The 25,734-nt window shown below is 46.1% G+C and overlaps 1 protein-coding gene across 1 annotated transcript; it reads right to left on the bottom strand.

Moving 5' to 3' along the window:
* Window positions 1-325: 325 nt before the first annotated feature.
* Window positions 326-23,847, bottom strand: LOC149372215 (cytochrome P450 2J4-like). The gene is made up of 9 exons (XM_089585985.1): window positions 23,659-23,847; window positions 13,381-13,598; window positions 13,145-13,263; window positions 12,637-12,743; window positions 10,614-10,915; window positions 7,322-7,437; window positions 3,890-4,148; window positions 1,089-1,279; window positions 326-651 (listed from the first exon to the last, which is right to left on the bottom strand). Exons 1-9 carry the CDS (start codon window positions 23,692-23,694, stop codon window positions 476-478), a joined length of 1,524 nt encoding a protein of 507 aa, XP_089442111.1. The 5' UTR covers window positions 23,695-23,847; the 3' UTR covers window positions 326-475.
* Window positions 23,848-25,734: the final 1,887 nt, after the last annotated feature.

Genomic DNA, 25,734 nt, shown 5'->3' with positions numbered 1-25,734 from the left:
CTAATGAATTAGTCTTTTGTACTGATTCGATTACTTTTTGGGGGTTGTAACTGACCACTGAAATCAGCTGCATTTTAAATTAATCAATTCTAATTAATTTCCTTAAAACGTGTTCAAGACTCGCCCCGGCTTACTGCGTTGTGCACAACAAACGATGAATGCTATAGCCAATAAAGTGCGTTGTGGTGCTAGTTGTTCCATTGCATTCTCAGAGATTTTTTAGCGCACAACAAAGACGACACGTGAAGACAAGAAAGTAAGGAGAGAGTTCTCTGTACGGTCTTTCTTGTCTTCACGTGTTGTCTTTTTTTTGTGCGCTAACAGATCTCTGAGAATGCTATATACACCGCACACAGATGAAATGACGAACTCTTAAGCGGTGTCCGAGATCAACCTACTATCAAGGACTGGAGAAAATGACCCGTATGTGCGTGATACGTGACTAGCGCATATTGTGTGCGCTTATCTTCAATCGCTACCGGACTACGAAGCGCAGTTTTTGTGGTCTGGGAACGCAGACGCCGTCGCTGTCGAAGTCGAGGTCGACGACTTTTCCCTCTTCCGGCAGGATGATGAAGCGCTGTACGATGGTTGCAATATAGACGAACACTTGAGCGTTGGACATGGGTTCCGCAGGACACATGCGTTTCCCTGAAAGCAGCGAAGAACTGCAATTAGGTAATGTCTGTATATAGTTTGTGGACATATTGCTCATGAGCCAAGCCACGACGTTCTTCTTTACCTCTCTGAAACATGCGGAATAGATAAGAACAGTCAGATGGCAGCGTACGGGCCAAGTTCATGTTTGACAGCATTGGCTGCTTGAATTACATAACTTGTCACGCCTCGTTGCCACCATTGAACGGCATTTGCAAAGTCCGAAGCGAGTATCGGTGTCATCAAGGGGCAATACTCAGACACTTCTGAAATGACACTCCTGAAATGCAGGCTGCTGAACGAAGTCATTAGAGCTAGTGCGTCATACCCTACAGGCGGAGCTTTAGTTTCCCTTCAGGCTTTCTCTCTTTTTTGTTTTATTAAGGCGATGCTCCATGAATGGAAGCCTGTACGGAGAGGGGTGAGCTTACCTATGGAGAAAGGCATGAGGCACTCGGGCTTCTCGACCAGTTCTGAACCTCCGTTTTTCAGAAACCTTTCTGGATTGAACTTCTCGGGCTCTTCCCAAAGTTTAGGGTCCATGTGCGTCGCCCATATATTGGATAGGACGACTGTGCCAGCAGGGATCAAATAGCCAGACACCATAACGTCTTGGTGAGCCCTGTGGTGCGAGAAGCATTCATATTAAAAAAAAAAAAAGATTTCTCTAGTCTTTAGAACTAGAAAAAAAAAACAATGTAATTAGCAATGAACAGACTATGCTGAACAGTGCAGTGGGAACGATCTGCGTACGCAGATATTAGCATCTTTTCAGCACTGTTCAGCAGCACATAATTTATTCTGTAATGCAGTAAATGTTTTTACGAGGAGAACAGTTTAGATTATATATGCCGCCGCGGTGGCTCAGTGGTTATGGTGCTCGGCTGCTGGCCCGAAAGACGCGGGTTCGATCCCGGCCGCGACGGTTGAATTTCTTTGGAGGAGAAATTCTAAAGGCCCGTGTACTGTGCGATGTCAGTGCACGTTAAAGAACCCCAGGTTGGTCGAAATTTCCGGAGCCCTCCACTACGGCGTCTATCATAGCCTTAGTCGCTTTGGGACGTTAAACCCCATAAACCAAACCAAACCAGTTTGGATTACAGGGATCATGTTTGCGTCGGCACGCTAAATAATTATCTGCCATGGTGTACTTGAATATTACGAAGCATTTGAAAAACCTTCGCCTTAACTTGGCTTTGAGAAGGAAAGAATAATACAGGCTACATTTAGTTCGTTTCGATAATGTACCACAACGGGTGTTTGATAACTGTCTTTATTTTCGTTAAAATTTTGATCTCCGTGTCTTGTGAAAGGGGTGAAATAATGAACAATAGTCCTTGCTTAGGAAAATAAGTCATAATGCAACAAACACTGCACATCAAGAAGAGGCGAAGCGCGTCACGTTTACGCACACTCCTCTGTTGGCTGTTTTTAAAGTCCAATTACTTGAAATTGTTCTCAGCTGGCGAAGAGAAAACTTAAAAGTCATACTATGAATATTCTAAGAGAGGCTAAATTACTGGCTTTGCTCTCAAAAGGTTGCATGCTTTTCAGTTAAATATTAAAATTGACTAAAGTGACAGTTGCCTGCGGACTTTGAAGGCTGTTTTAGTGAGAGTTTGAAACCTGGAACATTGAAATTATATGTAAGGATTTAGCCGACTTTTTAAATGCAGCGATATGATGTACGGATTGTGTTGAGACATCGCTAACGGATGGCGAAATTCCGCAGCTGAACAAAGAAATAAAGCTGATCGAAAGCTTCAGGCTGCGGAAAAAGAAGCAAATCTTCCGCGTTGAAATCTGTCCTTGCATCCCGTTATATGTGGGGGCACATTAGTATCAAAAGCAAGCAGCATAATGAAGGCTGAAAAGCAGATACAGCGCCTCAAAATAGCCTTTAAGATAAGACTTTGTGCTCGCGATGCTCTCGTTAGGCACTGTGCCTGCGATGCCTGTGCAATGTGCAGGACAGTTATCACGCGGCAGCGTATACAGAGCTCGTTTGGTCGAAAAGCCGTCGGCGTTATCGTCTCCGCGTGTCGGAAATAATCGTGGACTGAGTAAAAAGATTGTACCATGGTAATTTGTGGTTCTAGTGATTGATGCTTTATTGGTATGTAATTGGCGATCACGAGTTTAAGAAATCACTGTAATTAATTGATTAATTAAAGAAATGAAAAATTAAATAATTGGTAAAAGTGGGGTTCAGAGGGGTCAAAACGCCCTGAACGAAAAAGCCAATGCTTGGTGATGGTAATTAAGAAAATTCAGAGTCTGTAATTGATCAATCAATTAATAAAAAATTGAAAAAAGTGAAAAATTTGTTCAAAGGTGTTTCCAACTGGCAAGGCGTCGCGCCGAACAGGCGATGGCACTCCGTGGACTCCCTGGCAGCGCTACAAAATGCTGTTGAGTTCATCTCAGGCGAATGTCAGGTGAAGCTTAAGCGTCCTCTAATTTTTTCCTTTATAGTAAGGCAGCGTAGAGTGAAGGGTAAAATCAGTTTGTACTTAGCTCACTACACCAAGAAAGTTGGGTGCTTTGTCTGCCTTTGTAACAGTGTACACTGAATTTCCCGGCTCTTAGCCCTGTGCGTTTTCTTTTCCTCATGTAAGTGACTTTGGTGCTGCATTTTCGCGACGCACTTGTGTACAGTTTCTGCTCGTGGTACAGCGTTTCTCTCCTATTTCGCTGTTAATCTCGTCATATGTAGAGAATACATTGGACGCCACCTTGCCGTGGGAAAAGAATGGTTCTCTTGCGAGTCACAGGCACATACATGACAGCTGCCACTAATATGTTTGGATCCTTTAGCTTTTCCAGCTGTCGCAGAAATTGCGCCTTGCGAGCAGCATACACTTATCTACAGCTCCGCGTAGCTACAGCAGAGAACGCGAAAGAACAGAGCGCATCCTTTGTTCTCTTGCTGTGTCATTGTCGCTTGCGTGTGGTAGTTCTGCGCGAATAAAAGAACAGAGCGCATACTTTCATCTCTTGCTGTGGCATTGTCGCTTGCGTGTGGTAGTTCTGCGCGCAAAACAACAGAGCGCGTCCTTTGTTCTATTGCTGTGTCATTGTCGCTTGCGTGTGGCAGTTCTGCGCGCATACCTGCTCAAGCCATTAAGGGGGGGGGGCTTCTTGTTTCTGAGAGATATGGGCTAGCTACAACGCTTTGTAGCGCTTTGCTTGTTAGCTCCTCGGTACTTGTTACTGCGCGCCGCATACTTACTCCCTAGGCAGTCCCATCAGCACTGGAGTCCTCCAGCGGTACAGCTCCCAGATGGTGGCCATGGTGTAAGGCATGGCGTGTCTGTCTTCCCAGCTCGGGGTCCGGTTTCTGCCCACCACGCGGTCCACCTCGGCTCTAATGCTTCGCTGTACGGTGTCCTCCTTGTCTGCCAGGTTGAGGAGGTGCCACACGACAGTCTGGTACGTCGACTGGGAGCCCGCGCCGAACAGTGTCAGGACGTTGCCCAACAGGTACTCCTCTGGAAAAGGGGACAAGAGAAATATGAAAATAGAGAAGAAAGTATAAGGCAGTAATTGCTCATTAGCATCCACCCAAGCGCAGCATAAGGCTACAAAGGAAAACTATACAGCTCCCACGGAAACACCGTAGTCGAAAAAAAAATAAAGGAAAAGTCAGGCTTTGATTTTCATAGCGTTTGGCATCTACCTAAGGCCAGACCGGCCAGCAGTGGCAACGCTGTTACCTCTTGAGCAGACCTCCCTCAAGAAGTTTCTATTTACTTTAAGTATGTGTTATAGTCGAGCCAGCTTAAACAAACCTGATGGTCCGGCCTATTGCGTTTGTTACATCCGAGGTTCGTAGAGAACGGGCTTCCCATATCACAGGCAAAATTACAAAACCAGGCAATAGTGGCGTTTATTTTGTTATTCCATGCCTCCTTCTTCAATGTCGCACCTAGCACGGTCCTTTGCAAGCTTACCAGTAAGGCCATGTGCGCCTCCCCAAAACACTTTCTGCCAACAAGCTGCTTCGGCGATGCGATATCACTGATCGCAGTTGAAACTTGCACGGTCGCTGGTGGTATAGGTCATCGTCATTGTGTTCATCAGATTCTTCGCAGTCAGGGAGTACTTATACGTCACGTACAATGACTTCATCATGGCGTATGGCTTATGAGGTTTAACGTCCCAAAGCGACTCTGGCTATGAGGGATGCCGTAGTGAAAGGCTCCGGAGATTTCGACCACCTGGGGTTCTTTAACGTGCACTGACATCGCACAATACACGGGCCTCTAGAGTTTCGCCTCTATTGAAATTCGACTACCGTGGCCGGAATCGAACCCGCGTCTTTCGGATCAGCAGCCGAGTGCCATAACCACCGAGCTATCGCGGCGCATTTAACGACTTCATCAGTGTATTACTTAGCGATATCGGAGTCATAATGCGCAGAAATGAAGTCAGCCTTAATCACTACAACTCCGACAAGTGCGTCTGAAAACGTGGCTGTTCGACAGCGTCCTCCGCCGCCCGGGTACATGGCTATGAAAGCAAGTCTCAATGTATTCAACAGACAGTTCCATCCAAGTGGCGCTAATAATTTCCGCGGCAGTCAAAGAAAGAGATCCTGACCGACACGTCAGGACCTTGGCTGTCAATTGCTATCTGCGCGCCCTATGACGCGTGGCCAATAGGACACCTTGAGTGCGTTAATGATGCCGATGTGAACTGGCTGGTCTTACCCATCGTATTAGGTGGGAGAAGAGAGCAGTTATGGCATTCTAGGAAGGCAGCACATGGTGCTCCGCACAGCTGTCGAGCACAAGCGGGAGTCTCCAATTTTTTCGCTACGTGGTGGTGGAAACGAACAAGACACTTGCCGAACAGTCACGCGTGATCCCTACATCACTTCTTAGCTCAAGCCTAGTGGATTGCGAGAGCAAGCACCCAGATCAAGAGATGTTGAACGCATTCGCCTGGCTGCATAATATGCACGCCGTTTACCTAAACGTTGTTCCTGCTCTTCATCCGTTTCTTCCGGACGCCGCCACTTCTTAGCGGCAGCACATCGTTGCAGCTTCACCTTATACACATCATCCGACATATCGTGGAGGATTCGCTGGGACGACTGCGACGAGCCGAGTTGGGGGGCCGCTTTTCCACAGCTGGCATGACGTCACGTAGAGCGAGCGCCCCTCGCGGCAGCGGCGCGCAGCTGCGGTATGGAGGATTCGCTGGGACGATCGCGACGAGCCGAGTTGGGGCCCCGCTTTTCCACAGCTAGTATGACGTCACACATAGGTCACGCTAAAGGTCAATGGTGGATTCTCCGGGACGACGGCCAAAAGCGGAAACTTCGAGCAGTATTGCTTTCTCAATAAAAAGTCGCGCATATTACAGCGTACGAGAATGTAGCTACCAATGCACCGCTGCTTGCGCGACTTGCCGATGATAAGCGGCAGCTGGCGGTCGCTGCCGTCCATGCTCAATGCTGTAACGCCGCATATGAACTAACGCGAAGCTTTTTGCGCTTGATACCTTTGCAGGCATCACCTTCCAAGGCATACATTTTTGACGGCCGAATTTGTTACAGTAATGCCTGTATTAATATAGGCACCTAGGTTCGCAAGCAAAACTCTGCATAAAGTGAGTCCGTATTACAGAATCGTGAAGAAAAAATATAATCATTAAAAAAACCACTTTATGAGTAAGGTACGATTACGTGGATACTGGACGGCGGAGAAGTGGTAATTGCACAACTTCTTTGGAGCTCCAAGTGCATTATCCTAGCAGTCATCACTTCCTGAATAATCTGGACCAGTATGCAGCGCCTTGTTTGTCCGTCAGGAGCGCGATGGCAGATCCCGTGTACACTTTTCCATGCCATGTGCACTGCTACTAGCAGGAGCCCTCAATGCAGATGGTAACGTACGTCTACCGTTCCCGTTGGCAGGATAAAACATGGCGCTGCGTACAAAAAAGGAAGACTGCTACTGAGACATTGGCGCCTTAATTGACACTGCCATCCGCTGAAGCCTTGCTCTCAGTATACAGGAAAAGAAGTATCTGGTTCGAGAAGTCCAAGTTTATTTTCATCGCCTACCATTTTAATGCTACAAAAATACATGGACCAAAACGGACTATGTGCATTTGCAGCTTGTCCACTGTCCGCGCAATGAGTTTCTATATTAACAAGGCGTAAATGCACTGAAAAATATTGCCCTCCAGAAAAGTTGTTCGTAAATCGTGTTTTCTATATTAATGGGAACCGTATTAAAAGGGCACATCTATAAACAGTTTCGTGTGCATTGTAAAATATCCCGCGCATATTACTCTTTTAATCTGGCCGCTCCATTCTTCGCGGGAAAAAGAGGGCGGGGGAGGGGAGGAACTTGCGTCATGGTGGCTGGAGGATGCTCTTTGGTCACCATTCTTGCAAGAAGCGCGGAATATTTCACAGCCATTCCGAATTTGTGGCACCTCCTAGATCGCTCTAATCATGTTGTGCGCACATTCCCGTTCGTTGTATCTGCATGAGCCCCAGCGCCGCTGGCATAAAACATATTTCGTTGGTAGGATCGCCCTCGTTCATAAAGCTAGCATTTGTTATAGTTGCAGCCGTTATAGTTAGGGCTCTGCTGTATTGCCTGTACAATCGTTTATACTTTGCTTTAAACAGACTTGCATTATGTACCTTTAAAACAGCTGTTAGCGTCGTCCTTTTGGTTGGAGATCATCTGCTTGTAGTCTTCTATGAAGTTGATGCTCTTTTCTTCATTTCCCGTCGTTTGACCGGATACCACTTCTTGGCTGTAATAAACGCAGAAACATGGCTTTATTAACGCGTGTTTAGGGGTTGTTAAGCATACAAGCAATGAAACCATGGTACTGACGGCGGTGGCGTGAACTGAAAATTATAATCTCTCCAAGAATGAATATTTTCATGTGTTGCTAGTCGAATCGGCATCGAAATTTCAGCAAAGCAGTGACTGCTCAGGCATGCACTCACAGCGTGTCGGCAAGTAAATGTAGGCAAAAGAGCGTGCAGGGAGAGATAGAAGTACGTTATTTTTAAAAGGCACATCCGAGCATCCATTGATTTCAATGTGAGACCAACCGGTTTCGGCAAATCAAGTACACTCCCGCTGCCCTTTCTTACGATCTCCCATTTGCTCCGCGCGCGCAGTGAAGGGGACAAAGCTCTCCATAACTACCACGTGGCAACGTTTAGTGCGAAAGTACTCATACGATCCTCAGAGCCGAGATTGATTGAGTGAAACAACTTTTATTTCCATCAGAAAAAAGATTTTGATTGTACATTCGTCGTTACGATACCAACTGCGTGAGTCCTTCTCGTGCATCGCTCGTTGTCATAGCAACTGTGACGCCAAGCGGCAAGAATTTGGCCCGGGCCACCCTAGAAATTCGACCTTGGCCGATTTGGACCAAATCGATGTCCAACCATAATTGAGCGGACCTGACACGATGGCGACCTTCAAATTTGGCCCAGATAATTTCCAGCATTTGGCCCGGGCCATCCCCGAAGAAGTAGTTAATGGCTTTAAGATTCGCGACACTTCGTTTCTATGGTGTCGCTTTTGGCGTCGACATTACGTCACCGCGCTCTCGCACATCACACATCCGTTTAAGCGGAGTAAAACCCCACCTAATTTTTAACTAACAGGCGTTAAGGAGTGGCGCTTTTTAGCGAAAAATTCCCAGAGCATTCTACGGCACTGCGCTGCAATGGGCATGATTCAGCGTAGTGAAGATGACGTAAGGCACCGTTGCAGATAGTGGCGCTGCACCGCGGCGAGTAAACGAACCGATGTCTCCAGATTGGCTCCCATTTCGAAGCGAACCAAGGGGCTGGCAGTGAAGCGATGAGGCATCGGTGCGAGTCGCATTAGCATCGGCGACGCGTATGTAATGACTTGTTCCCTCTATGCCGAACACAAGAACAGGTTACCTAACATGACCGGCAAGCAAACACGTAAAAATATGCCATTTGGATCGGTTTCAAATCGCAATAGCTTCCGTAGTTGGTGGCTGAACGTCTGCTGTGCCCTTGGGTTGGCCTTGCATCCGCTTTGTTCTTGGCCATAAACATCGGCTTTGCATGCTAGAGGAGCCGACGTATGGCGACAGGCTCCGTGAAGGCCGAAGCGGCTTCTTTCATTGTTACCATAGCGCTTGCGCTGCGATCGCACTGTAAACGGCGTTTGTGAATCTCTCCAACATATACGTGCACCGGTAATGCCTGAAGAAAAAAAAAAAACACCTCGTGCATTTAGTTAGTGACTGGATGTGTCTGACTATAAAGGCCGGTAGACTGGGGCCTGGCAGGTTGATCACGTGGCGTTCATACTTTACAAATTAGAGTAAACTTTTTTTTGTTTCAAATTTCAGTGTCTTCCAAATAGAAAAAAAAACATCGCGTATTTTAAAGTGTCGCATGCACGTTGACCAAACATAACCTGTCTAAACTAGTCACCGTCTGCACTTTCAAAGAGTAGGCGTGTACAGAAGGAAAAAAAGTTGATGTAGGACGCCTCTGCTTTCCCTGTTAATAATTTGAGATAGAAAGGACATGTTATAAAGGCAACAGGGACCTTACAAAGAGCAGGTTGGGCAGCAAAGATAAAGCAGTGGTTAGAAACATAAAAACGGGGTAGCTTTCAGTGACCGCAGTAAAAGAACCTTCAGGCGCAAAAGTATAGAAAATAATCCAGTAAAAAACAATCCTGAACTGGGCCGACACACCGTAGTTTACTTGCGAACTAGGCTTTAGGCAGGTGATGAAGACTTTTGCATTTCTTTTTTGAACTCTTTCTGGTTTATAAAAGGTTTGTTTTCAGTGAAAGTGGTCTCTTTGCGTTAGAATGTCTGTGATTAATCTGCCAATTTGTCATCAGTGTTCCATGAATACAAAGTGCTTCAAAACAAGGAAAAAATCATAAACATAATCTTTTGTAACGATGCGGCCCGGCCAGTGAGGAAGAATACACTTTTTACTTGTTCTTATTTTCTTTTGCTATCTTCTTCGTTATTTTCTCTCTGCCTAATCCCCCCCCCCCCCCCCCCCCCCCCCCCCCACCTTTCTGTAATCTTTGTTCTCTAGGCATAGCAGAAGAGAAATGGTTTGGATAAGTCATGCTTAATTTCTAGCCACTAGTGCTGATTCTATGGCATGTTTGCAGGTGTTCAGCTGTGAAAATGTTCTTGAATGAAAGCAAAAAGATGCTTGTGCCATTTCAGTCACAGGCCGCCTTTCTGAGCCTACGGCAGTAGGACAGCTCTCGCAGACAATGATTAGTTCTCCAGACTGCTAGCATTGTGAAAAGCCATGTGTGAATACATGTTTGTACCGTTACTTACAGCGCAAGGTGGGATAAAGAGAGCTCATTTATTGCTTTTGACAACATCCCAAATATTCAACTGCGATTTTTCCTTTCTCTTGTACATGAATGCTGTTCCAGTTAATAAGAAACAAAGTTAAGATAACTGTGTGCCAAAAAGAAACGGAGAGAGCCAGGGTGCATGTTGATGACGGAGAGGATTAGAACACTGGCAGTTAGAGCCTGTACGCATCTCCTTTTGTCTGTCGTGACATGCTATATTCAGAATGCAATACTGATGTAACAAACAAAATCTCCCAAGATATATGTGGAGCAACTGCCACAAAATTAGAGTTCAATTGGGCACTCGTACAATCTTCATATGTCCGTGGAAATGCTTTTGGCATATAGCCTAAAATATGCCTTGAACTTCCGATATGCGCCTTTGGAGACTTGCTTCAGAAATAAAGGCTCACAGAGCAGAAAAATACTGGGAAAATAAGCACACAGACATGACCAGCGCCGTGATGCGTATGTGCCTGTGCTTTGTCTACGCCTCGTCTTCTGCGCTAAAACTATTTACTTTAGGAATGTGCTCCAATATCATTTCGAACCAAAATACGTAAATTCTTCTGGCAGTAGCGGTACCTGAAGAATTGGGCCATTTCCTCCACTATTCTTCTCATTTGGCCAAACTTGGTGAAGAAGAGCGTGGTGATGGACCTCAGGCCGATGGGCATGACCGAGATCACAACTCCTGCTGCCAAGCATCGGATGGCCTTCACGAGCAGGCAGTCCAAGAAGGCCCGCCTCTTGTCTTCGAAGTCGTACCGCGATCCGAGCACGAGCGCCGTCACGTTGTTGGACACGCTGGGCAGGACGAGATCGGTTACCTTGATGGCCTTTCCCTCGGCTTCGGCGATTTTTTCTGCCAAGTAAACAGCCTCATCCTGTCGTTGCAGAGACAAAATGAATGTTTATCGCCATGTGCACAGAAAAGAGGTTTTGAGCACAGCGTTTATTTTGGTCGCCCCATCATGACGTATCTTCACTGGGAATCGTAAACTTCGACATGGGCAAGCAGGTCTTAAATCATTACGCAATGAACCATATAAGAAACCTCGTAACGCTTATCGATTCGGAGATTCCATCATAGACCTCTACCGTCTAGGCCACCAGCCCACGATAGCCACAATGTGCGTAGTGAGGCAGGATCTGCTTGCGGTGCTTACTTGGTGCACATTTATGAACGAGGAAAATGCTCGAACTTCTTTGTGAGAAACAAGATGATGATAGCGACGAGCACGCTATTAATGATGAATGAAGGTGCAACAGAGGACTGCAACGTTGCAACGTGAAACAAGTATTTAACAAAGCAAAGCTGTAATTCACCGGGAAACGTGTGAATGATTGAGCAAAAAGATAACACAAAGAGAACGAAGCATAAAACTAGATTATGGTGGACCAGATACAAGTTTTACATGAAAAATAAAAACTCCAGAGCCTTAAATTCTAAAGTACAAAATGTGGAAGAATTTTCCGCAAGTTTTCAAACGAACGTGACAGGCTGAACAAGTATTGGGCACGGACAGTAGCATATTTGGGGCAAAAGGCGTAGAATAATCAATGTACTTCAAACCTGCACACTGGTAAAACTATAGGCGAGTGTGCCCTAGAACTCTTAAGAAACACTTCATTTTGTAGTCCTCATTTCTTTCTGGAAGCCTCAAGCTATTACAAAACAATACGCATCGCTTAATCAGCACACTGCTACTCACATATATACAAAACTTACGATATTCAGAAAACGCTTCAGGCGCAGCAATCAATCAGCAACGCTAATGAAGGCAAACTGCCGTTGTGAAACTATCCGCGACCCTTGATAAATGCTTTGAAACCGATTTCCCAGTCGGGGGGGGGGGGGGGGGGGGGGGGGGTCTCGCTAATATCCTCGCAAGCAATAGCTGCCGGTAAAACTCACAGGACCTCTAAGGGAAACGCCGCTACAGAATGTTACCAAACTGAGCGCAAAAAGAAAAAAAAAACAAAACCGAAACACGAACACTAAAATTTTTAAGAAACATTTTCTTTCATCGCAGCAATAGCGCAAACAGGACAAGGGACAAAAGAACGAGGGGACAAAAGAATTAGCGCTGTGTGTGTCTACTCGTTCTTTTGTCCCTTGTCCTGTTTGCGCTATTGCTGCGAAGTATGAACCAACATGCCCGAATTTCAACGTTGTTTTATTTCACCCCTATGGCTGTGCACGCATATATGTAGGAATTCTTTCGAGCCGTGTTGCATTATCAAGCTTACAGAATAAGCTCATTCACAAGGTTCGCGCAATTTAAATAGGGTCAATGTTTGTCATGCGTGGTGACTAACAGGAGCTTCCAGGCAGGAGTGGATCTCTCGCCCTATTCCTTTGCAACTGAAGTGGGTTGTTGCCCTCAATTGAACAAACATGTTAATAATGTTTTAATCTGCCTTAACTTGTTAGTGCATCATACATACAGAAATTTCATTATACTTCAGTTTTATATCAAACAGCTCGTTGATTATTCCTGATTACATAAATCACATGCGAACTCGTAACGCTACAATTCTCCAAAGAGTTGACGTGGCGCGCTGAAACGCAGTGTATTAGGCCAACGTGTTAGCGGATGGTTACCTCAACTTGCTGTTCCATGGTCTTCCCAGCGTACGACCCAGATGTAATGGAACGGACGCAGAATCTTCTATTCTCGGCCCATGGCCGTCCATTGAGGTTAGACACACCTGTGAAAAGACACGTACTATTGAGGTCGATGCAGCGGCGGTAATTATTAGCAGAAATTAACGCTGTAATAATTACTGGTTGCGAAACATCAACCTGAGCTGTGCGCAATACTTTGGTCGCATTAGTATGCCGTTCTCTCATTAACGGTTTGCACAAGCACGGAATAGTTTGTGTGTTCAGGATAATTATAATCCTGAAGCCTGCTTGCAAGACGTTTATAATGGTTTGCAATCGGTTATTTATTTAAAATCCAATGCTGCAAGTGGCGAATTTCGACACTGCTCTGTGTATACTCGGTATAGTTAGATGCTGTGCGTTAATTAAGGTTCCAGGTGCTCCACTGTTCTGCGCATGTAATATGTATCACGAATGGTCCATTTGCAAACAATGTCCCAATCACCTGTGATGCCCGCATGATCCAGGAACAGTGCCTTCGGTCTCCGAAGAAGTTTCGAGTAGCCTTCGGAAATGCTCTCGAAGTCGTTCAGTACGACAGCATTCATGGCGCCGAGCTTCACCCTGAAAGAAAGGCAACAACACGTCACATCTATCATTCATGGTACATATATAGATTCGAATAACCGAATTTGATTTGTTAGTTTAATTGGTTGCAAGGTTGTTTGCATATTTTCATACCTGAATACAGGACCATACTTCTCGGCTATCCGCTTGAAAGCGACATGCTGTTGTCCCCGCAGAAAGGGCAGGTAGCCAAGTACCGGAACTCCCCATGGCCCAGGAGGCAATGGCGCATGGTTAGCGTTATCGCGCCCAGGTCGCAGCCGCAAGTAGACCAACAGCACTACTGTAGCACTGCCAGTTGCTAGTGCTGCTAACACCGTTGAGAACCCGCCCTGTGATATATGAACAAATGACATTGCCGTTAGGTGCAACGGTCTTCCATGCTTTACCGCGAGGGAGATTAACTTTACAGGGAAACTGCATAGGTTTTAGAAATCAACGAGCTTAAGAGGATCGAATGTGTGAAACTTGCAGGTAAAGCATGCAAAGTCTTTTTGGGCTAGCACTTGAAATAGCGAAGTAATCACCGATTGAAATATCTAAGCCCTTCAAGCTTCTCCGCCGCGCACAACGCCAAGTTTGGGGCGCATGATGACGTCATCGAAGGTATCGGTACACTTCCAAAGCACAAACGACTGCTTTGAAGGAAAAAAACCAACGCCGCCGAAGGCGAACCCTGCCGAGAGTTGTTTGGTAGCGTCTAGCGAGTCAGGGCAGAATGTGGCTGACGACAGCGGTAATTTGAAATCATACCTTCCGTGACGTCACGCTGAATTTCCCTGCACTCCTTCGGTGCATTGAGGAGAAGCGCAAAATTCAATCGTCGGTTACGTCACTATTTTAAATGCTAGTGCAAAAACAGTGGCATGCTTTACCTACAGCCTATATAGATTTGAATCCTTGAATATCGCGAAATTTTCAAAAAAGTGCTGCAGTTGCCCTTTAAGGAAGAAGCTAGCGTGCATAATGTATCCTTCATTTCACAGTTTTTACCTCAGAAGCGATACGCGCAGCTGAGAAACAGCGGCCTTTGAGGAGAGTAATTATCTTATTCCAGTGGGGTCTCGTGCTAATACGTGCTACGTATCTAATACGTGCTTTGACCTAATGCGTAGTGTGCTTTCACGTAGTACCAGTGTTTTCGCAGTAAAAAAAAAAAAAAACTTTTCGTGTTGGCAGGTGGCAGTACCTTTTTCTGAAGTGTGCATTACATTTTGATTTCCGTGCTGTTAGACGCTGCTAGGTGTATTAAACATTAACAAAGGTACTGTTTTAGCATACCTGCATGTCGGCCCGCAGTTGATCCAAGGTATTCTGCCCGAAGTGCAATTCTGACAGGCTCTTTTTTATGTGATCTGGTCACACTACAGATGACCTCTATTTAAAAGCACGTCATATGATATTGTAGCTGTGATGATGAGGAATTCCAGCTTGTCAAAATGGCGCAAGTAGTATAGTAATTGCGTCCTCGTTCAATGCAGGACCATGCTGCAGCCGTCGCGTCTGTTGTGCCTTGCGTTTACTCAACCACTAAAGCTGGGGTGTTCTGACAGGTGCCCACTCACGTCCGCAAAGATAAGAAATAAAAACGGTAAAATAATGCTTTGAACTCGAAAAGTCTGTGTTGCGCCGTTAGCAACAGCCAGTGTGGCTCCCACTAGAGCGACAGAACTGCGAGGCCAGTCACGGGATGCCGTACGAGGTCTCTGTGATGCAGGTATTAATTTGTGACATGCGCTCGAAAAGAGCTGTTGCGAGCGGATACGCGAAAATGAAGTGGTGGTGGTGAAAACTTTTATTTTGTGAAAAAGAGTTTGGGAGCCACAGAGTGGCCCCGCTACATGGTCGGCGTCCCTAGTCCGGGACACCGCACGACGAGGCCCCGTCTCTCGCCCGTTTCACCAGAGCCCTTTGGGACTCAAGCGAGGAGCAGTTGAGGAGGGCAGTCTCCCATGCCTCTCTGGAAGGGGTAGGGGAGGGGGGGAGGTGGGGATTTTGAGTACATGCCCACACCATGTGGAAGATATCACAGGTCTCCCCACAGTGTGGGCATCGCCCATCCGTGTTAGGATCGTAATGTTTTATTATTGCAGGACAGAGTAGAGTACCTGTCTGCAGGCGCCTTAAAGTTCGCTCCTCCGTCTTACTCAGCCCTTTTGCAGGGGCCGGAAAAAGGCGGTGGTTGTCGCTATAATGTGTTAATATTTCCCTGAATCGCAGCAGCGGCTGGTTAGTCTCCGAGCCAGAAGAGCTGGGATGAGGAGCCCGGTGAGTAAGCGCTCGGGCAGCCGCGTCAGCGGCCTCATTACCTCGTAAGCCCTGGTGGCCAGGAGCCCAAATGATTCGTTTGGGTGTTGGATCAGTGGCAGTCCGTCGTAGAATACAAGCAGCTAAGGGGGAGATCTCCCCTGCCAAGTAATGTTCACATGCTTTTCGGGAGTCCGTGACGATTATTCTCGAATTGGCGTGGGCGGCAGCAAGCGCTATCGCTACTTCCTCGGCCCGCATTGAATTCGGGGCTCGAAAGGAGAGTCCATCAACGTGTATTTCCTGGTGAACGACAGCGGCCGAGTAAAATCCCGTGGGCGATGGCCCTGAAACCTCCTTCGCTGAGGCGCCTGTCACTTTGACTTGCTGCCTACTGCGCTCATGAACGGTTTTCTGAGTGCAGCTACCTGTCACCTGCATGCCATGAGGTACGCTGCTTTGAGTTCACGTATGTGCACAGCGAGCTCACTGCTCGCGTGAGCTTTGTTGGTGTCGGCAGTGCTGTGGAGTTAAGAGGCATCCATGGCGCCACGATGGTCTGGAGGCAGAATACGCTCCTTTCTGCGTTCTCTGTAAGGTTGGAAGCGATACGCCCGCCATGTTTCGAGTTGTTTGGAAGGAGGTTTTGTTGAGCGCACAAGAATTGATTCGTTTCTCATAAGCCTCTGATAATGTCTCATGCGCTTCGCATAAGTTAAGCCTATGTGCTCATATGCTCGATACAGAATATATGGTGGTTGCACGGCATCTCCTCGCACCTAAGCATGCGAAGATGTGTTGGGCAGCTCCTTGAATTTAAACATGGGCATACACCATGTGCGTAGCTCTTACCGCCAATTCCTCTTCCCTCACGCTATTTTGGTCGCTAGACCCACATATATCAATACCAAACTTCTTAAACTTTCCGCGCACGTGTCGGCTGCCTTACTAACTTTAATATTTCAGCAGTCTTTAGATACAGGATGCATTCCCGATGACTGGAAAACCGCAAACGTCAGCCCAGTTTTTAAATCCGGTGATAGCACGTCACCGGAAAATTATCGCCCCATATCACTAACATCTATTTGTTGCAAGTTGCTTGAACATATCCTCTTTTCAAACATAATGACCCATCTAAACGCTAATAACTTGCTTATTGCTAACCAGCATGGCTTTAGGCAAAAAAAGTCCTGTCAAACACAGCTATTTGAGCTCTTAACAGATCTTCATGAATCGGTACACGAATTAATATATACTGATGCCATATTTATAGATTTTTCAAAAGCTTTCGATCGCGTTCCCCACATAAGACTAATGAAGAAAATTAACAACCTACAACTGCATCGCGATATCATCCGTTGGATCGGAGAATTCCTAAGTAATCGCTCCCAAAGCGTCAAAATTAAAGAGTATTCATCGAGCAGTTCACGAGTCATATCGGGAGTCCCACAGGGATCCGTTTTAGGGCCATTACTATTTTTAATTTACATTAATGACATAGCATCTAACATATCATCTAACGTGCGACTGTTCGCTGACGACTGCGTGATCTATAGAAGGATAGTCACCCCCCTTGACGCAGTTATTCTACAGACCGACTTAGTGCGCCTAAATGAATGGTGCCAGCTATGGCAGATGGAAATTAATATAAAAAAAAACAAAGTTGATGACCTTTTCCACGCGCACTAATATACCTTCTAATGTCTACACAATTAATGAGAATACAGTTGAAAGAACGGATTGTTTTAAGTACCTAGGTGTTTATCTCAGTGCTGATTTAAGCTGGAACACCCACATAAATCACATCACAAACAAAGCATTTAAGAAACTGGGACTCATCAAACGTCGTCTATATCTTGCCAACCCCGAGAAAAGCTTCGCGCGTATACTACACTCATAAGGTCAGCTTTAGAATACGCATCATTAATATGGAGTCCAAGTAGCGTTTCATTAATTAACCGTCTTGAGTCTGTGCAAAATATAGCTGTCAGGTTCATCCTTTCTTCATACTCACCGTATGAAAGTGTGTCATTATTGAAGCAAACTATCAGTATTCCCGACCTTATCACTCGACGCAAGTTCTCTCGTTTATCGTTTTTTCATTCCTTGTACTACGATGGCTCCCCGTTCACAGCTGATCGCATCGCCCCTGCCCATCATGTTTCATCCCGGTCTGATCATTCCCACAAAGTGCAACCCATCTTCGCACGAACACTGAAATATCAAACATCACCCTTACTATTATCTATGGCAGAGTGGAACTCGTTACCGGCTGACATAGTTTCTGAAACTGAGTTATCACATTTCCAAACAAAACTTTCATTGCACCTTGGCCTACAAAATTCACAGTGATATTTTAAGTATTGTCGAAGCATTGTCTTATACGCTCAACCTATGTATCTTTCAGCGACTGCAGTGATGTGTACTTGCAATTTGTATTAGTTATTCTTTGTATTTGTTAACCACTGTGTGCCAATAATCTGTATTGTGTTGTTTTCATGCCCTCCCCCCCTATGTAATGCCCACTTGGGCCTTTAGGGTATCTAAATAAATAAATAAATAAATAAGAGCTGGGCAGGCCAGAGTAGTGCCCATTCAGCAGTCCTCTCACTCTTCGGTTGTTAGAACTGGCTCTATATTATGGATAATTTGGCGGTACTTGAATGATCTGTAGAGTATCAAGCACATGTTGGTAGCGTGAAAAGGAGCGGATCTCATGAGTATTTGAGATGCGGATTTCAGGTGAAACTGCAGCAGAAAACTGAACGTTTTGTCGAAAGAAAAAGGCGCCTGGGAGTTTTCCAACCTGTGCAGACGCGAAAAGTACGAATTTAAATAAGGCCTCTCCCCAACCCTAGCTGACGGCTGTTTTCTTTTTAAGAAAATGGCTGGTGGTTTAGCATTGCTAAGCACGAAATATTCTATGAAAGTAGCTTTTTCCAAGTGGACATCACCGCCACGTACCTTAAAGTGCGATTGAGGTGTCCACTGACCCAGGGAGCCAGTTATGCCTGTTTCCTTTCCTCTAACTCAATGGAGTGAACACCTTCCGATGGTTTTGAAAAAAAAGGGAAAGCGCATAATTGCCTGAATTTAAGGTGGCCGCGTTTGCTGTAAAACGCCACTACCTGTTGACCAGCACCGTGTGGGAGTGTTGGATGGCAATAAATTTCCCGTGCTAGCGGTAATAACAACCTTCAGTTAGGCAGGGTAGATACTACCGCACCTACAGCTGCCGTATCGCTGTGGCTGGTCGTATATCCACGCGATAGACCTGGTCGTACATCGTATAGCAATGTACCTGTCTTCTTTTGCACAATGCATTTGCAGCCAAACTTGTAAAGCTTTTTCTGGTTAATAGATTTCCCCAATCTGTCCTCCAACAGCTAACAGCCTATACGCCCATATCACGCGGAATAAGGAAAGCACATCGGGGGGGGGGGGGGGATAAAACTGAGTTATATTGAAGCGTGCATTCCGAAGTAATCCAGAACGGGGAAAAACTTCACAAAGCGCCACTTTTGTTAGATTCTTCGTGGCCAAAATTATTTTTTTTTGAAATGGAAGCAGTAACTGTCTCACATATCTCGGTGGACACCTGAACCGCGCCTTAAGAGAAGGGATAAAGGATGTACTGAGAGAAGAAAAGAAGGAAGAGGTGTCGTAGTGAAGGACTCCGGAAGAACTTCGAGCGTGCGAAATCCTCGGGTACTGCTAGCATAGAATACTTTGTTGACTAGCGCATTTCGGCGGGCAGCCTTCGACTGCATGTCAGCTGCCGCGTAAACAAGAGGAGGATACGCTTGAGGTCATCCTTCGCAAAATTATTAAGCGTGCCCTTGACCTCCCCATCACTACTTCAAACAGCCGGCTTATGGCTCTAGGGGTGGTGAAAACTTTCCGGGAGCTCCGGGACGTGCACCTTACAAACCAGTACACGCGCTTGTCGCTAACGGAGTCGGGTCGCCGCCTTCTTGCTCGACTCCATATCCAACACACCCCTCCAATGGAAGACAGGTTTCGCATCCCAGAACTGTGGAGACGTGCCCTTCACGTGCGGTCTCTTCCAGCAAACATGTCACACGAAGACCATAATGGTCGGCGCCTGGCACGAGCGGCCCGACATTATGGCAACAAAACAGGTGTATACTACGTGGACGCCTCCGGTCCTCACCACGGGGGATGGTACACGGTCGCGGTGGTTCGCAACAGCAACACAGTTAACGGCCTCACCTTCCGAGCCAGCAGTGTAACACAAGCAGAAGAGGTCGCGATTGCTCTCGCGGCCTCACATTCCGGTTCAAAATACATAATCACCGACTGGCGAGGGGCCTGTCGGAACGTCGAACAAGGCTGCACTCCCTTCCTAGCCTATCGAATCTACCAAAATTCCATACGGGATACGGACCCCGCACACCGTTACCTTATATGGGCCTCTGCTCATCAGGGGTTGGCAGGAAACGAGGCAGCAGACGCAGCCGCCCGCGCGCTCTCTCACCGGGCTGTTTTCTCGTCCCCATCCGATCAGGAACCCGATTTTAATCCGGTCTATACATTCAACGATATTACGACATATTATCAAAATTGTCATCGCCTTTACCCTAGCCCATGTAAAGGAGTGAAGAAGGCGGATGAGCGGCTCCTTCTCCGCCTTCTCACCAATACATTGCTGTGCCCGGCAGCGCTAAAACATTTTGACCCCTCCTTTAGCGGCAGCTGCCCACACTGTAGTGCAGTGTCTTCTGACACCTATCACATGGTGTGGGCCTGCCCCTCCAACCCCGCTATTCCCCCCATCCCCAACCCAACCCGGGAGGACTGGGAGGCGACCCTGCTCGGCTGCCACGACTTACAGGCCCAACAAGCCTTAGTCGGGCGCGCCCGGGCGGCGGCCACCGCCACTGGGGTCCCATACTAGGGACCTCCACCTAGTGTTTGTAAGAATCGGTCCCTTACGGGCTGATCCAAACATACCTTCTGTTCATTCGTAATAAATGTTTTCACCACCACCACCCGCGGTTTGCAGGACGCTGGTGTTGGAAGTGATTGCGTATTGCATATCTGGCTGCGTTGATGCGTGACAGCCAGGGGCTAAGCTCAGTGACGGCAACCAGTGCCGTGTTTGGTGAGTTCCGCACAGTATCTGCCTGTAATGACCCCGCCTGCTTGTTCTATCAGTTCAGTTCTGATCTGGCAATGTTGATTACTGGATGGCAGGGTGTGGATCCTTTTAGGTATTCCCTCTAGCAAAGACTCTCCCTCAGAGTAAACATGTTTTACATATAGACTTACATATGAGACAGATGAGCCTGTTTTCGTGACGGATCGCGTGCATATATTGGGGTACGGCAAAATGCAATGAGACTGATTATCGATTTTTATTTCTCTACAATTTGAAGGCATATACTTGTAGTTCTTGGTGTTTCTAGATAGTTTGTTACTTTGGAGCCCATCGCCGTATTCTCGAACTCTGGCCGCCTCCTGAGAAGGAGGCGTCGCTTGGCTACGTTTTAAAACGATCCAGTTTCAGTAAAAACGATAAAGAGGTGACTTGTGTTGGACAGCTTTATTTATAAAATATTTTTGTCATGTCACGTATCTTGCAGAACAAAAATGACGAAGGTTAATTTGGCAATGGTTTTGTAAATGCTGTTCATTTCTCTGCGTGGAGCCCATGGCACTTTTGGCATGTTTCTATTACCAGAAAGCCACCACAGACCGTATCGCCGCAGCACCTGTACGTGCTTTCACCTTTGACGATCTAATAAAGTGAGAGTCTTGAGAACCTGTTACAGTGAGCGACACTGGTCACCGACACTATTGCAGTGCAGTACTTGATGGCTGCCAACCGCACTGCACGTACAGGTCATGCGCTGCAAGCATGCACTCGCACTATGAAGCGCGAAATCTGTTTTGCTCTTTCTCTCTGGATTCTTCTTTTCATCACAGACTTCTCAGTATTTGTTTCGAACTTCGCGGCTAAATGGATCCATCCGAACCGCGTCCGTCCCCAGATAGCATCTGCGGTCTATTAGCACCAGAGTTCACTTGCATAAAGGAGCGGGTGCTTTTCGAGATTCCATTCAGTTTCCTTCAGCAAGGCTTCGTTAGTTGTCCAGAGCGAGAGGCATGAACTGGCCATCTGCAATGCTGCGCAAGCTGGCGGAGAGAGACGAAGAAGGAGAAGAGAAAAGAGAGGTAGTGAAGCAAAAGCAGTAAATTAGGCTGCACTAAAGCGTGGTTGGCTACAGGACAAAAAGGGGAGGAAAGATAAGCACAAGGAAATGTGTAAACAGCTTCGAAAGAGAGCACGGACAAACCGCGCGCACTATGAGCATAAAGGCTGGACGGTCTCTGAGAGACGTTGACCCAAATATAGTGCAACGGCACCAACAGACCGGGGACTTTCGCCTTCGAGAATGCGGCCTTGAGCCGGCGCTTAATAGGCAGTTACGTCGCGGACGCGAGCTGGGAACGGACGCGGTTCGGACGGACCCATTCAGCCGCGAAGTTCAAAACAAATAACGAGTCAAGTCTGAGCAAAAAAAAAAAAACAAACAAACAAAGCAAACCCCACAGACAGAGCATAACAGATACCGCAATTCATGCTGCGAGTGCACGCTTACGGCGCATGACCGTCACGTGCACTGTGGCCTTCAGCCATAAGCGGCTGCACTTATTCTGTCCATCCCAGGGACAGAATAAGAGATTCTAACGGCCTACAACTCGGACCGAAGGACACTGTCCTCAGAGTACTTTTGGAGGCGGCAAAAGAAACCGAACGTGAGCGGCACCTTTGATCGCGATAGCGACGTTTCTGTAAGTGATAACTTCTACGCGTTATGTACACAATTACGACGTAAGATTGGATCTCGTAGAACTTTAGTACTTCGAAGATGAACACAAGACTACAAAGGGCATCTTGATTGATGGCTCCGGATTAATTTCAGCCATGTGAGACTCTTTAACGTGCACCGGAATGTAGGTAACTTGGCGGTTCCTCGCATTTCGCATCCACCCGCGGCTGGGTATCGAACCCCGAGCTCATGCTCCTTAGACCGACCTAGAACACGCTGTGAAATCGTAGCAGGCGCACACACACGTATATTCTCTCGAAAGGTAAGCAAGGAATGACAACTGCAGACAATTTATGACCTGCTCGAATCATTGTTCGTTGAGTTAAAGGAAACACTTCGCACCAGTTAAATGGTCGCGTTAAAACGGCACTGGAGAGGGGTATAGATATAAAGAAATGGAAAACGCTGCGAATAAATACTACTACTACTACTACTACTACTACTACTACTACTACTACTACTACTACTACTACTACTACTGCTGCTACAGCAACTACTACTACTACTACTACTACTACTACTACTACTACTGCTGCTGCTGCTACAGCAACTACAACTACACCTACTACTACTACTACTAGCGCTACAATTACTACTACCACTATTAGTACTATTACAGCTACTAGAACTACCATTACTACTACAACAAATCTACTACTACTGCTACTACTACCATTACTACTGCTGCTGCTGCTGCTACTACTACTACTACTACTACTACTACTACTACTACTACTACTACTACTACTACTACTACTACTACTACTACTACTACTGCTACCACTACTGCTACTGCTACTACAACTACTACTACTACAACCAGGCCTACAACTACAACTACCATCACTACAACTACCACAAATATTACTACTACTACTACTACTACTACTACTACTACTACTACTACTACTACTACTACTACTACTACTACTACTTTTACCCTCTGCTCCTTTTAAAAACAGTGATAATGATAACTGGAGCAACAGTTTTGATCACTTTTTTTTTCACTGCCGATGATACAGCCGCTTGTAAAGCGACAGAAAAAATCCAGACTATAAAATAATTGCTGGTAACACCCTCGTGTCCCAACCGTGGAACAACAAAGCAGTGGCGTGCAGTTTTCTCAGAGCATTGCATGAACTGAGGAGCGTTTATCAATTGAGTACGACTGCTATTCATAAACGCCAAGAGAAGGGGGTGTCGGTAGGGATATGCTGTATACTCCTGAGCACCACGAGTAAGGCTCATTGAAAACACTGCGCTAATATAATGCCTCGGTCGTACTCACCTCGATTAGATGGGCTCCGCTGCCGGCTTCCCCCATCGCCGCGTTGTTGCACTAACACCGCCGACTGCGCTGCGAGTCTGGTTTCTCATGAGGCAACGTCTGGCCCGAGCGGACTGACAACACCCTCGACAACAACCTTCTCCCTCTTCAAGGACGTTTCGGCTCAGAGCTCCCGGAACGGTTCGCGCTCTTTTCTTTCGTGTTTTGTTTTCCTGGCAGATATGTTGTCCCTCGCAAACCGCGGCATTGTTTCGCGGTGCTGCGTTGTGGATTTCTGCTATCGAGAACCTTTGCTAGTTCTGTAAATAAACATCGATAAAATTCTCGCGTTCAATGCTTTCTGGCCCGGTAATCGCTGGCTGTTTACTAAAATGGAGATGTAGCACACAATGTTACAGAGTGAGATGGGCGTGTGCAGGAACAGCTCCTGCTTGTGAATGGTGGAATAATTGCTGCACTATAGGTTGAGTGCTCAGGAACGAGGTGCGCATAAAATACCGTATGTGGACTTTAACTGGAAGTTAATCCGATAGTTTGTCCAACTCGATATATCTATTGTGCTCATTTTCTTATAATTTTTATCGACTCTCATCCCTCGTAGGGCCTGGGTTTCGCGCAACCGCAGACGCCAGTAATGTTAGGAAACAGGGGAAACCAAATCCAGGCTGAAATTTCGGCACGTGAGTGCTTGATAGTAGACAGGCATACTAAATGCTGTGGTCAGCCATCACTAAAATGCTAACTGCCTCGTTCAGGCAAAAAATTCCAGCTTCTAAAAAATTGTAGTGACGTTATCTATCGCATATGGCTGTTGCATAGCTCACCCAGATAAGTTAGGACAGTATTAAATAAGTTTGAATTTTATGGATTTGAAGGATGCCAATGACCACTAGCTACAGCATGAACTATGACAGGCATTTTATTCAGCATGTATTAGCTAAAAAAGGCGTTCATTATTGTCAACATATGGCCGCACGCACAAAAGCGCACAGAAAAAGAATTCAAAGCAAACACAACTTTAACAGAGCAGCTTTTCTAGTAGTTGTAAATGCCACAAAGAGGACTGGATGGCATGTTTTTCTGCGAGCACGTTGTACTGCATTTATTGCAAGTATGTCGTGTAATCCTTCATATTCATTTTTGATTAACACCCTTACTGGCTGGAGCCGGCTGAAGAACGATGCTTCGTACGAACATGGTTTCCAAAATCTCAGTGAGAGCATAGTCTGACTCCTTAATGTGTGGTTTTCCTGTGCATTTAATTCTCCTGTGTGTCTGCCCTAGACATAGGTTGCAGGATGTTTTCTGTTTCCTTAATGTTGTTGCATTGCCAGTGTGACCTCCCATGCAATACCGAACATTGGAATGATGTTATAAAAACGTTGTGTAATTTGTAGTAGTGCTTGTGTTGCATGTTAATGTTACATTAACATTAAACATTAAGGTATATCGTTATAAGTTATATACAAAACATTAATTTAATGTCTAAAGGAACGTTGTTCAATGCAGTCTTCAAAAAGTTATTACAATGTTAGTCATAAATACAAAACAACATTTAAAGTAAATTCCAATTACTGGTTACGAGAACTTTTTGCATTGTTCTTACATTTAGTCGAGGGTTCGACGGCATACCGCATATCAGCTCGCCGAAATCTCGAGTCTCTAATCATCCAGCCTACGCTTAAGACAACAAATAAGAATGATGGCACATTGCACCCTATCTACGCGAAATGTCTAAGAATGATACTAACCGCTACAAAAAGCCCGGAACGTCCAGCCGGTTGCTCATTGCGGACAAGCTTAAGGGAGCCGTAGCGCTTCCGAAACGTCATTTTGTTTGGCTATGGTCAGTGACCAGTGAATCTTGTTCTTACATTATTTATGTTTTTCAACTTGCCGTACATTGCAACCACATATCTTAGAAAGTACTCGCCATAGATTGCATACACGGGCCCATTATTTTGTTATAAAGTTTTGTTTATTACCCATTCTCCGCTATAACTCGTGGGACCCCCTCAGTAATCGACATATAATCTTGATTGCGTGGTATCCATTCGGAGGTGAGTGAAAACGAGT

Source organism: Amblyomma mixtum, chromosome 1 (assembly GCF_055824585.1).
Source record: "Amblyomma mixtum isolate Tamu chromosome 1, ASM5582458v1, whole genome shotgun sequence".
NCBI lineage: Eukaryota > Metazoa > Arthropoda > Arachnida > Ixodida > Ixodidae > Amblyomma > Amblyomma mixtum.
This window is presented reverse-complemented; position numbering and strand designations above follow the sequence as displayed.

Excerpts from the sequence above, each read along its gene's own strand:
- LOC149372215 (XM_089585985.1), bottom strand. The coding sequence starts at position 23,694 with ATGGGGGAAGCCGGCAGCGGAGCCCATCTAATCGAG. Across the intron at positions 4,149-7,321 it reads CGCTAACAGCTGTTTTAAAG|AGGAGTACCTGTTGGGCAAC; the intron begins GTACATAATGCA and ends CCCCTTTTCCAG. Across the intron at positions 652-1,088 it reads CCTCATGCCTTTCTCCATAG|GGAAACGCATGTGTCCTGCG; the intron begins GTAAGCTCACCC and ends CGCTGCTTTCAG.